The 12,256-nt window shown below is 45.3% G+C and overlaps 1 protein-coding gene across 8 annotated transcripts in view; it reads left to right on the forward strand.

Moving 5' to 3' along the window:
• The first annotated feature begins 412 nt into the window (after window positions 1-412).
• EBF1 (EBF transcription factor 1) overlaps window positions 413-12,256 on the forward strand; it is a 381,387-nt gene continuing 369,543 nt past the window's right edge. For 2 of the 8 annotated variants that reach the window (XM_008515123.2, XM_008515135.2), the window contains exons 1-4: window positions 413-1,367; window positions 3,444-3,600; window positions 4,168-4,231; window positions 4,849-4,904. In XM_008515123.2, coding sequence (XP_008513345.1) covers window positions 1,234-1,367; window positions 3,444-3,600; window positions 4,168-4,231; window positions 4,849-4,904 — 411 coding nt within the window. In that variant the 5' untranslated portion in view covers window positions 413-1,233. Of the gene's footprint in view, window positions 1,368-3,226; window positions 3,274-3,443; window positions 3,601-4,167; window positions 4,232-4,848; window positions 4,905-12,256 lie in introns of those variants that run through there. The other 6 variants (XM_008515128.2, XM_070570378.1, XM_070570379.1 and 3 more) reach the window with 5 other exon arrangements.

The raw sequence follows: 12,256 nt of genomic DNA on the forward strand, positions 1-12,256 counted from the left end.
GAGGGCGCAGCCTGTGCGCCTCGAGCGCGCTCAGGGCGCGGCGAGGATGCTAAACGCAGCGCAATGGCCAGGACGCAGACCCCAGCTCTGATTCCTGAGAAGAATATCCCTCTCCCCATCCTTCTGTTCCCCCTCTCCTGTCCGACTCAGCCCTGCTCCTCCCCAGCTCAGACGCCGGTGCTCAGAGATCCTTCGCTCGCCACTTTGAGAGGAACTTTGGCCGGCTCCCCTGCGCCACCCGGAGAAGGATGTTAATGAGGGAGCGTGGCCCCGCGCTGCGAGCCAGCAGGCTCCTGAGCCGCGATTGGCTGCGGTGAGGCGGAAGGATGACGTTATGCAAATGAGGGGGCGGGTCTGTCAGGCGCGGGCCCCGCCTCCTCCCTTTGGGGTTAGTGTGCCTGTGTTTAGCTCTGGGGAGAGTCAAACTGGATTCCATAGGGAAAGCCTGCAAATCACTTCTATTTTAGCAAGGAGAAAACAGAATCTCCATCCAGCAGGGTCCACCCCTCTCTCTTTCTCCCTCTCCTCTCTCTCTTTCTCTCTCTCTGTCTTTCCCTCCCCCCTTCTTCTCTCCCTCTCTCTCCCCCCTTCCCCCCACCCCACTCTCCCTCTCTGGTGTATCTGTCTACGGCAACCAGCGTGCTCCTCATCTATACGCACTGAAAGGAAAGAAACATCTTTGGTTGGGAGAGAAGGAGGAAAAAAAAAGAGAGAGGAAAAAACTTGCCTGGTTGTGGAAAATGACACTTGAAGTAGCAAAGCCGGCAGCGCGAGTTGAGTCTATTGTTTCTTAAATTGCCATCAGGGCTTTTTTTTTTTCTTCCTGCTTCTTCAAGTGAAGGGTACCTCTACAAAAGGAAACTCCAGCCCCTCCTGTCCTCCACCGGCCTGTGATCATTACAAAAAAAAAAAAAAAGCACCCAAACCAAAAATTAACCAACCAAACAACCCCCAACAGCCAAGCATACATCTCTATTTTTTTTATTTTGGTCTTTTCGTTGGATTTTCCCTTCTTTTTTTCTCTCCTTTTTTCCCCCCAGGTTATCGCTCAGTTTTGAGCGAAGGTTTAGATTTTTTAAAAAATTTGCTTTTCAGCCCGCCTTGATCTTCTAGCGCGAGTTCATCGTCTCAAAGAAAAAAAAAATCTCTGGCTGGCGTTTTCTTTCCTTTTTTTTTTTTTTTTTTTAATATTTTCAAGGGGGAGGAGATTTTCCACAAGAAAAGGTTGTTTTCATGTTTGGGATTCAGGAAAGCATCCAACGGAGTGGAAGCAGCATGAAGGAAGAGCCGCTGGGCAGCGGCATGAACGCGGTGCGGACGTGGATGCAGGGCGCCGGGGTGCTGGACGCCAACACGGCGGCGCAGAGGTGGGTACCGCTCGGGGACCGCGGCCGGCAGGCGAGCCGCGAGCAGTGGAGCCGGGAGGAGGTGGTGGCGGCCGGCGCCGCGGGGCCGGGCCGCGCTCGTGCGGCCGCCGCTCCGCTCCTCTCGCCTCCGGGGCTTCGCGCTCCCCGGCCGCGCTGCTCGGTCGCCTGCGGCCCGAGAGCCGGCAGCTGCCTGCGAGGAGCCCACGCTTTGCCGGCACTTTTCCTTGCCTCGTCTGTGACTGTTTTCATTTTGTTTTAAGCCAGAAGAGGCGTCTCACCAGCATGATGTTGGATATCTGTATTTTTATGTGATTGCTCTTTCTTTTCAGGCCGGTTTCCTTTCTTTCTTTTTCTTTTTCTTTCTTTCTCTTTCTGTGTCTCTTTCTTTTCTTCGTTCTTCCTTTCCTTTTTCCTTGTTTTCCTTTTTACTTCTTTCCTTTCTTCCCTTCTTTATAAACTTATTTTCCTTCTCTTCTCATTCCTTCTTTTCTTCCCGCTCTCTTCCTTCCTTTTTCTCTTCCTTCTATCCTTTTTTCCTTTCTTCCTCCTGTCTTTACTTTTCTTTTCCTCTTTTCCCTTCCCTCCTTCCCTCTCTTCCTTCTTTTCGTCCCCTTCCTTCTTCACTCCTCCTTCCTTTCTCCTCTTTCTCCTTCCCTTACCTCCCTTTCTTTCTCCTTTTCTCCCCAGAATCTTCTCATTTCTCCCATTTGGTTCTCCCTCCCTCTCTAGTTTTCAGTTTTTCTCGGTCCACCCGGAGAGCAACTCTCAACTTTAATTCTGACATCTCCTAGAAGTCTTCCCCACTCTCTGTCACCATGGCCCCTTCTAGCCCCTCTCCCACTCTCAGCTCCTGGGATGCTAGACTGTGTGGCCTGGAGGGACTGCCCTTGGAGAGTGACCTGGGGGAACTTTCCTGGGCACCCTCAACACCTTTTTCTGGGACTCCTGGTCCCAAGTGAGAAATGGCCTTTTTTTTTCAGGCCACAAGCTGGACTTGGGGGAGTGGGAGATCTGGCGGCCCCAGGCCCTCTCAGACTCAGAGAGGGCGGAAGGGGAAGAAGGAAGATGACTAATTACATCATTTTCATCTTCTCCGGGCTGGGGACAAGTGTCCGGCATCACTGTTCCCATCCCCGCCGAGTATAGAGATGGGGGTGGTTGGTAGTGAGAGTGAGTTGGGTAACTAGGCTGGAAGTGAAAGTGTGTGTGTGTGTGTGTTTGTGGCGTGTGTGTGTGTGTGTGTGTGTTTGAGCGCGCGCCCTTGTGTTGGGCAGGTCGGGCTGTCAGTGGCCGCCCTGCGCCCCTGGCGCCCCAGCCTCCAGCCCCCCGGCGGGCGCGCTCCGCCGGCAGCCCTGGTCGGTAGGATTTCTGGAATGAGTGTGAGGATTTCTGCGGAACCGCGAAACTTTGTCGGGACAGGTCTTTAAAAAACACCCCCAGTGTTTCCGACAGCGACCACCCCTGACATCTCTGAGTTCCACTCTCAGATCCTCACATGCTTTATTTGGGGGGACATGTGGCTTCCCGAGGCCGGGCACCCATGGCTGGCGGCGCCCAAGAGGTTTCCTGGAGGTTGGCTGCTGCAGCGAGCAGCTGAGCATGTTCCCCATCCCGTTTCACCTTCCCACGGAGCTGAGACGGGAGATTCGAGGGGGTGGCGGGAACCAATTCCCATTGCCCCCTCCCTTTAAGTTGTAAACGACCCGCTCTACTCTGGGAGCGCGGGTTCACCTCGTGCACTGTCACTTTTCTTCCTCCCCACGCAGCGCGCATCAGCTCCCAGTAAATGCTTACAGCGTTTTATCTCCTGCGCAAAACCCAAACAAAACTTTCACACCTCTTCGGCTAGCTCGGGGGGCGCGCCCTGTCCTCGGCCGGGAGGACGGGGCGCGCGAGAACACTCATGGTCCGTCGCCGGGTGGGCCCGGGGGGCTTGAACGGGCGTATAGGGCGCCTACTGGGCGTTTTGGGGGCAGAGGAGGTGGGTGTTTGAGGGTTCGCGCGTGTGTAAGGAGTAACAAGCGGTCGCGGCTCAGTGTCCCGCTTAGCCGTCTAACTCTGCGTCTTTGGCCGCAGCGGGGTGGGTCTGGCCCGGGCTCACTTTGAGAAGCAGCCGCCTTCCAATCTGCGGAAATCCAACTTCTTCCACTTCGTCCTGGCCCTCTACGACAGACAGGGCCAGCCCGTGGAGATCGAGAGGACGGCCTTTGTGGGGTTCGTGGAGAAGGAAAAAGTAAGTGGGCGCAGCGCCGCTGCCCCTCGCCCCTGGCAGGGGAGCAGGCCTAGGCGCTTCGGGAGGCGCGCTCCTCCGCGAGTGCAAAGCATCCGTAACACACTCTTGCGCGGGGTCCCCCAAGCCACTTCCCATCCTGGGCGAACCCGGGATCCTCGTTCATGAGGTTCTGCTCCGAAGAAGTTCGCGGGGAGCCCCAAGAGCTGGAGAGAGGCGAGCCTGGCTTCAGATTCCAGAGTCAAGGGCGCCCGGGATGAACCCGCCCTCGACCGCGCTACCACGCGAGCTCCTGCCTCTCCTGGCCCAGGCCCGAGCCCCCAGGCCCTGGGGAGGGGATCGCTGGTGCGCGCCCCATGGAATTTTCTGGAAGGGAAGAGGGAGCAGTAAAGGTGGGGTGGGGGGACCGCAGAGGGATCACAGTTGGCGGCAATTTCTGCTGCTCCGGGGCCTGTCTGGCTCCCCCGCCAGGGGTCCCGGCTTGGGGAAAGTTGCCTGGAAGTCGGTCCACTCGCTCACGCCGACCTCTCTCCTGCGTCTCTTGTGTCTTTGCGTCCTGCTGCAACCCAGGAAGCCAACAGCGAAAAGACCAATAATGGGATTCACTACCGGCTCCAGCTCCTCTACAGCAATGGTGAGGCTCCCGTTGGGTCCGCGCCGGCTCTCCGGGGTTCCGGGTGAGGGCAGGGGGCGCGGAATGCTCCAGGTGGACTAGATCCCTGAGCAAAGCTCAGTCGTTCGCCATCCTCGCGGTAAACCGGTCTCTCCTGTTTCGCCTGAGGAGGTTTCACCCGAGAAGGCCCTGAGTGGCTCGAGGGCGGCCGTGTCGGGCCGCCGTGTACCTGGGGCCAGGTGTGGCGCCCTGGCCCTCGCTGGGCCGTTTTCTCTCTTCCTCCCCTTCTTAAGGCCGGTTCTCTCTGATTAGTCCAGACTTCCAGACCCTTGGGCTCAGGGAATGATCATGGCCTTGATGGCTCGCCCAGAGGGGCTCCTGCCAAGGGAGGAGAGAGTAGCCAGGTGGGGGTTCCGCCCCATTCCTAGCTGCCGCGGTTGGGGGCTGGCTTCCGAGAGCAGTCGGGCTAGGCCAGAGACCCCTGTCTGGACACTGGGGAAGGGGGTCCTGTGTGCTTCTCCAGAACTGTTGGAGTTGCGGCAGCCTTGGAGCCCCATTCTTTGTTTGTTTCGCGCAGATCCTGTCTCACTTAATTTTCCTTCGTTCTCCTCTTTCCCCTCCTCCTCCTCCTCTCCCAGGGATAAGGACGGAGCAGGATTTCTACGTTCGCCTCATTGACTCCATGACAAAACAAGTAAGTTTGTTAATTTCGCGCCGGGAGAGTGACGCTAGGGCCTCGAAATTTGGGACAATCAAGAAGCTGGCTACTCCATAGCGAGAGGTCTGGGACTCGAACTCTCAACTCCAAGGCGGACCGGGGACCGCGCTCTCAGCGCAGTCTTCCCAGGGGCCATACATGCACTTGGGTCTGCCGCGTGGAGAAGATGGCTCGACGGCTCCCTCCTTCCAAGGGAAACTCAGACCTTGTGAACTAAGATTACGAGTGCTGAGTGGGGAGAATATGGGCTGAACTTCCTTTGACCCGGCCGGGGAGCCCCAGGGGGCGCAAAAGGTGCCCAGGGACCCTGGTGAAGAGTGGGCTGAACTTGTGAAACCCAAACCCGGACCTCCCCCGGGGGGTAGAAGGAGTGGGTGGGGGCAGAGACAGTTCCCCAGGAGTGGGGAGATGGGCCGAGAGCGCAGATGATCCACTCTACAGATTTTTTTTTAAAAGGAGGTGGTGGTGGTGGTAGTGTTGGAAGAGGGAGCGACAATTGTTGGAGGATACTTTGCAAAAATCTTCCTGCTTTTGCCTCCAAGTTTGGCAAGAAGCCAGGCAGCATGAGTGAGCTTGTGGTCTTAAAGGTACATAGGCGGCATTTTCTTAAGCTCCCCAACACGCGGGTGTCAAGCAGTATACATTAAGGTTGAGTTATGGTTTAAAAGATACAATTATGAGCCGAGTCAGAAAAGAGGCCTGACGTTTTAATGAGGTGCAGGAGGGCTTTTTTTTTTTTTAATTTTAAGAAAAAGTTTAGTTTCGGAATTAAGTAGCTGGTTAGGTAGTTGGAGGGCTTAATAACAAAAAGAAGACAGCTTTATTGAGTGGGGGAGAGAAATCAGAGCAACGAGAGAAGTTAGCCATTGTGTACCAACCACCAATTTAGGGAGAAGGTTAAAACTTAGTTGCTTGATTGTGATTTAAAAATATTCTCTTTAAAATAAGGGAGCTGATCTTTCATAGATACTGGCTTGGAAGACTTCAAATTAGGGTATACATACATATTTAAAATTGTTTTTAAATAGGCCATGGCTTAAATATGTGGTACAAAATGCACATTAATAAGCTGTTGGGAGTTCTAAAATCTACTCAGTGAGAATCAGTTTAATAACAGCTAATTTTGATTATTACTCTCATATTCCATTTCAAACCAGGTAGAAAACATGAGGGCGTGAAATGCATTTTTTAAAAGAATAAATAAATGTCTATTGAAATCTATTTCAAGTTATTTGCCTAAAATATTTGACTTCTTGAAGATCTATTTATATCTTAATCAATTGTTCAGAGTAAATCCACATTTATACTTTTAGTCTTGGTCTTATTTTCTTTACTGGTTTTGATTATTACATAGGATAATTCCCTTTCATTTGGACACGTTGTATTTTGTTAAATTTTTTTTTCTACCAAGCAGAAACACAAAAGCCTGATTTCAATAACACTTTTTTTTTTTTTTTTACCGTCTTCAAACAAAAATGTCGTAAGTGGAGTTTTGTTTTAAAAAATTATCTTTGATACCCTGGATATCCTTTCCTTCATTCTCATCAGAGGAAAGGAAAAGATGGGAGGAGGAAGGGCAAAGTATGAGCTCTAATATATATTACGTATGTATTTATTAGAATTTATTCTTTAAAAGATAAAAAGTGCCCACAAACCAGTGTATAAGGCCTGTCTGCTTGGGCACCATTGGCCACTTAGCACCATGAAACGAACAATTATAAGGAGCACAAAATTAGGACGTTTGAAGTGATTAATTTCTCTCAAAACTTCTTTTTAGACCCCTTAAACAAAAAGCGTCACCAAGAATTGATTTTCCCATTGTGACATGAACTGACTTTACACACAGTCGTATGGTGGGAGAATAATCTTGATTTTTATAAAGCAATATATCAAATATCATTTTACTAACAAGGTCATGGAGCTTAAGGAAAACTATAGCTTAAGGCATTCTTTGACAGCTGCGTATCATAAATTCTATCAGCTGGGGGGCGGGAAACTAGAACAAGATATAGTTTATTTTTAATAATAGCAGGTATTAGAAAGTCAGTTGCCATAATATACCGTTTCACTGAAAATAACAATTATAAACATATGCAATTATATATTTTGGTGGGGAGTGACCTCAAAAAAGGTGTAAATAATTGTCTGAATTTAGTCTAAAAAATATCAAGAAAAAGAGATTTTTTGAGGCATACCTGTTTGCTTTCATAATAATTGTCTAAGGTCTTCTGTGTTGCTTTCACTTTGAAAGGCAATCCCTGCCCATTGTCTGGTTGCTTGTTTGTCGATTATGTGCTGGAAGAGTCTGGGAAGTAGGTTGGCTTCTTGCGTACACAGTTAATACAATAGTCTTCAAGAAGATCAGTGTGAAGAAGCATAACTTTCCTTAGCTGTGACATAATTATTACATTTTAGCCTTAATGACTAAAACAGTGGATGCTCATCCAGCTTGAAATTATTTTATGATAATTAAATACCAAGTCTGGTTTAAAATTCCTTAAATTTTTTATTTTAGTTAAATATGCAGTGACCCCTTCAATCAGAAGTAAGACGACATAGACTGACTGATTAAAGGGTTACATTTTTTTTCCTCCTGTGTGATTCTTCCAGATAGACTGAGGATTTTGATATTTAAAGTGCAGAATGGAGTAATTTCAGTGATGTGATGAGTTCTAATAACATCGTAAATTTCGGAGGGAATACCTAGCCACAGTTCAAGGGTCTTCTCTTAGCTACTGGTTTATCGTTACATTTTTCATATGAAATATGCAGCTTTATGTGTGTGATGTCATATCTTTGACTCACAAATTGGGGTTAAAACTCAAAGGGGATCTTTGGCAAGCAAAGTCCAAAACCAGCTGCGCGCTCTGTATTTTCATGAAATCTTCTTCATCTTGGGTGGAGTTAGCAGCATTGAGATCAAACAGAAATGTATTCAACCAACCAAGATGTATTAGTATGACATAGTATTTCACACCTTTTCAGAGCGTCTCATTACACTATTTTGGGTAATGACTCTTAATTTTGGACTCTACCAGGAAAGATGAGGCTTCATTAAAAGTGAATGTGTAGGGATCTGAGCCCCCTTACCCCTATGTCTCTCTTATAACACACAAAGGATATAATGAGATTTAAAAAATTCGTCCACCAACTAGGAAATAAGAGGCTTGCTTTTGGGAAGGGTTGTTCAAAACCAAGTTTAGCTGGACTAAAAATAGGTTGTTTTTGTGTCATTGCTGTTTTTGGTATTCCATTAGTGAGCATGCAGAAAGGCCTGTAGGATCCAGAAGTTTATGGCTGTTGCATCCAGAAACAGTATCCACTGCAGAAGCTCAAATGAACCCGATGGGGGAGGTCTGAGGTCTAATGTGCCTTTTCTGGTTTTCATGTAGTATTTGGAATATGATTATGTTCTTTGATTGCTTCAGTGAGTTGTTTATCTTTAAATAGTTAAAAAGAAAACCTTTAACTTATCCTCTCTCCTACCATCTTGCTTTTAAAAAAGTGACATTTTTATAATTCAAAGAAAGAGCACCAAATTCCATACACTTATCAAAAATGAAACACTCCCTGCCCCCAAACAGGAGCTTTTTCTGGAAAGGGGAAAATGATAGCCACAGAATCCTCGTCTGTATGATTTGAAGGTAGGTGATGTGGTGAGGGGTCTCTAAAAGGCTCCCAGCACAGTGGGAGGTCCAAGGTACAATAGTCAGAAATGCTGTCATGTTTCTCTTCCCAGCTGATCTTCTTTATGCATTTGTTTTGATGTTCCCGGTTCTTTACGTTATTGATGCAGTGCATTTTTTCCTATTGATTGTTTCATTATATCCTGCCACAGCTATGGAGATTTGATTAACAAGCCTTTCAGTTCTTGGTCCTTCATTGGTAGATAAACACATTTTTAGTATGTCAATAAGTTCCAAAGGAGTTCACTAGGCCAGAAGAGAGTTCTTTCATATATTTGGGGACAGAAACAAACAAAAAAGGACAGGGCAAGTTTATAGTCAGGAGCCATGTTTCAGCAGCTTTCACTCTCCTTTGGTAACATGTCCAAAATGCAGGTGATTTGAATTTCCTTGGACATAGAGGAATGGAGAAGTTTGGAATTTTTATGCATGATCAGGACCCGTGTTTGGGAAAATGTAAACTCCTCACAGTGGAAAATGTGTTGTTTGGAGTCTGGGGGTGAAAACAAAGCTGATGGTTTTGGAGAGATTGCCGGAGCCAGATGGCCTAGTACTTCCCCAGTCTGGCGGTCCAACTGCTCCCTCCTGGATAATATACAGCCATTTGTTCGGGGATATTTACGCTAGAGCTGTTTCCATGTGAATGTTTGAACAGCATTAAAAACGAACATATTAGTGGCGATGCATTTATCGAACTTGTCTGACTACACCGAGAGTCTGTTCTTATGTCTTTTACTTATATTGCTGGGAGGGATCAAGGAGTGTTTGGATGTTTGAGGAATTGTTTATCTAGTTGTTGAGCACGATTGATTTGGTCTTAGTGAGTAATTAAAATATGTAAGCATTTGGAATCAAACTAACGGGAATAATGGTAGCGTCTACCTCAAAGGTCTGTTGTGAGAATTAAATGAATTCATACGTGTAAAGTGCTTAGGATAGTGACTGGCACATATTAAGCGCTTAATAAATTAGCTGCTTTTATTATTTTATTATTATTATTATTATTGTCTCGTTGGATTGACAAAGCCAGTTGTGTCTCCTAATACAGAGGTAAATGTAGTTATTATAAGAGTGAAATATCTTTTATTACAGCTAGAAAAAGAAATATCATATGAGATTATTAGAATGATTCAGTTTTTATCTTGGCACTTGAATAATATAAGGGATTTTATTTCTTTGAGACATAAAAGATGCATTCTAAAGCTAACTGCTTTTGGTACACATTCTCTTTTCATTCAAGGCTGTGATGTAACTGAACAGCACACTGAATATGATATCATTCCTTTGCAACTTTCCTCATTCGCTTCTGAAAACGGGCCTGCTTAGCTGCGGAGCTGAAATTACATCTTTGTAATGTGTTCACCAGTAGCCAAGCTGCTAATTGAAGCAAAATAATTTTTTAAATTTTATTCCATTATTAATGTTAGATTGCTGTTTTGACAGAATTGTTTATGAAATGTCAGATTTGTAGTGTTTTCTTGGCACAGGTTAATTTTTAACTAGGGCTCCTTTACCTGCTGGAAATTTCTAGGACCACATTAACTAGCACTATTTTTTTTTTTAGTGACAAGCAGTGTAACTTGGTAGTCAAATGTAATGATTAATATTACAGTGCATTGCTGATCTAGCATTCATATTATTTTTTAAAATTAGTTTCAGTTCTTGGTAATTTGCTACCAAATGCTCCTTGACAGTGTGTATTTAGAAGATATTTCACTTGTGGTTGAAGGAGGTACTTTGTACTTTCATGAACTTATTCTTTAAAGCGACAAATTAGGTTTGGCCTTTTATTTTGTATGTGGAAAAAGGAGTGACATATTTTCAAGGTTACTGTTTCGATGTAAAAGGAAAATTAAGAGTTTTTGTTAGTTATAGATAACCCACTTTTCTTTCTTTTTCCTTCCTTCCTTCCTCCCTTCCTTCCTTCCTCCCTCCCTCCCTCCCTCGCTCCCTCCTTCCCTCTCTTCCTTCCTTTACTCCTTCCTTCCTTCTCTCTAAACTAATGATGACAAGTCTCCTATTGTTTGGTTGTAAACCAAGAAAGACTCTTACTGAAAATATTTTGTTCCTAAAACCCTTCCGGATTTTGATGAACTAAAGTTAAAAGTATTCTCGCCCTTTTTGTTTTGGCATGGAGCACAAAGAGTTAAAACTACTAGAAAAGTAAACAAAGAAAAACAGTGCTCAATTCTCTGTATTTCCTTTGGCATCCTATTGAAGTGTGATCCTGGTGTATGTGCACTGTGTATTTTTTGTTTTGCTGTGTGGTCTTTCTCCATAGTAAGTTTCAATTAACTTTTCAGACGCAGCGATGTTTTAGAAAAGCAGGGATGAACCACGCTTCACAAGACGCCTTTTAAAACAGTGGCAACAGAAACAGATTTTCTCTATTGATTGATCTGTTTCTTTTCAAAGATGTTATAGGTTAATTTATAATTGGGCATTTGAAATTGGTGGCGTTCTATCCTCTCACTGTAAACCTCTGGCACTGTTGCGAAAGGATGTGAAAGTTTAACAGTTCCTTTTTTTTCTTCTTTTTGGTTAATTATAAAAAATTATTCTGAAAAAAACCCTCCATTTGAAAGTTAATAGAGTATTAAAAATAATTATGAGATTTTTCTTTTTGCTTGTTAGAAGAGGACATTAAAAAAAGGGGAGCTGGCATATCAGAAAAATAAATCTGCTCCAAATATGTCAAGTTTTGACAACTTGTTTGTCAGTTTCACCAGGTTTTTAAAGTTGAGATGAAGTTAGTGCTGTTCATTCTATTTTTTTTCTTCCTGTACAAGCATTCTTGCCACTTTAAGGGGTTTATTTGCCATTGGCAGGATTAATGTAAACATCGTTTTCTACTTGCTATTATATTTTTTGTTTCTTAGGTTAAAACCTCAACTTGGTTCACCATCAATTCATTTATTTAAAAAATATATTCTCTATGCTTCCTTTCCCCTTCCTGCTCGTCTCTGTAACAGGCCTCCCATCCTTACTCCTGATAAACACGTTGATTTATTTAAACCACTGTTGTCTTTGTCGCTCTCATAGCATACTACCTTCTTCACAGGGAGCAGACGCATGATTTACTATGAAGGATGAAAATAAGCCTTCTTCTTGGTGTTCCATTGTCTGGGCCCTAAACCAGCTGTCTATTAAAATGGTTTCACTTAAAATAGTCAATGCTGTTTATATGCTTCTGTGATCTCCCAGCTGATCCAGCCTCAATGAGCTTTACTCACACTCCACAGAGGCACATATTTAAATTAGAAAGAAAAGCAGAAACTTCCTCTAAGTTGGCCTTAGAAGATCCCTTTCCTTTTAGGCTTAAAGTCTGAGTTTGCGGAACTGTGAACCCGTCTGGCTTGATGTGGGTACCAAATGTAGATGGTGGAGAGTTGATGTGTGGCTATCAATTGTACGTCTAAGCCAGAAGGAGAACTTGGCGGCATTTTAAAAAGTCTGTCTTATTGTTGATACTCTGTGTTAGAGACATTCATCAAAGTAAATTTATCCTATTTTCTATATTGGATCTCATCAGAATGTTGATTTCTTCACCCATACCTTTTATATGATATTGTGTGTGTGTTTGTTTAGTGAGCGTTTTTAGTAACAAAATCTGCTTAGGCGAGGTCACAGGTAGGTCTTCTT

The sequence above is a fragment of the Equus przewalskii genome, chromosome 13 (genome assembly GCF_037783145.1).
Source record: "Equus przewalskii isolate Varuska chromosome 13, EquPr2, whole genome shotgun sequence".
Taxonomy (NCBI): domain Eukaryota; kingdom Metazoa; phylum Chordata; class Mammalia; order Perissodactyla; family Equidae; genus Equus; species Equus przewalskii.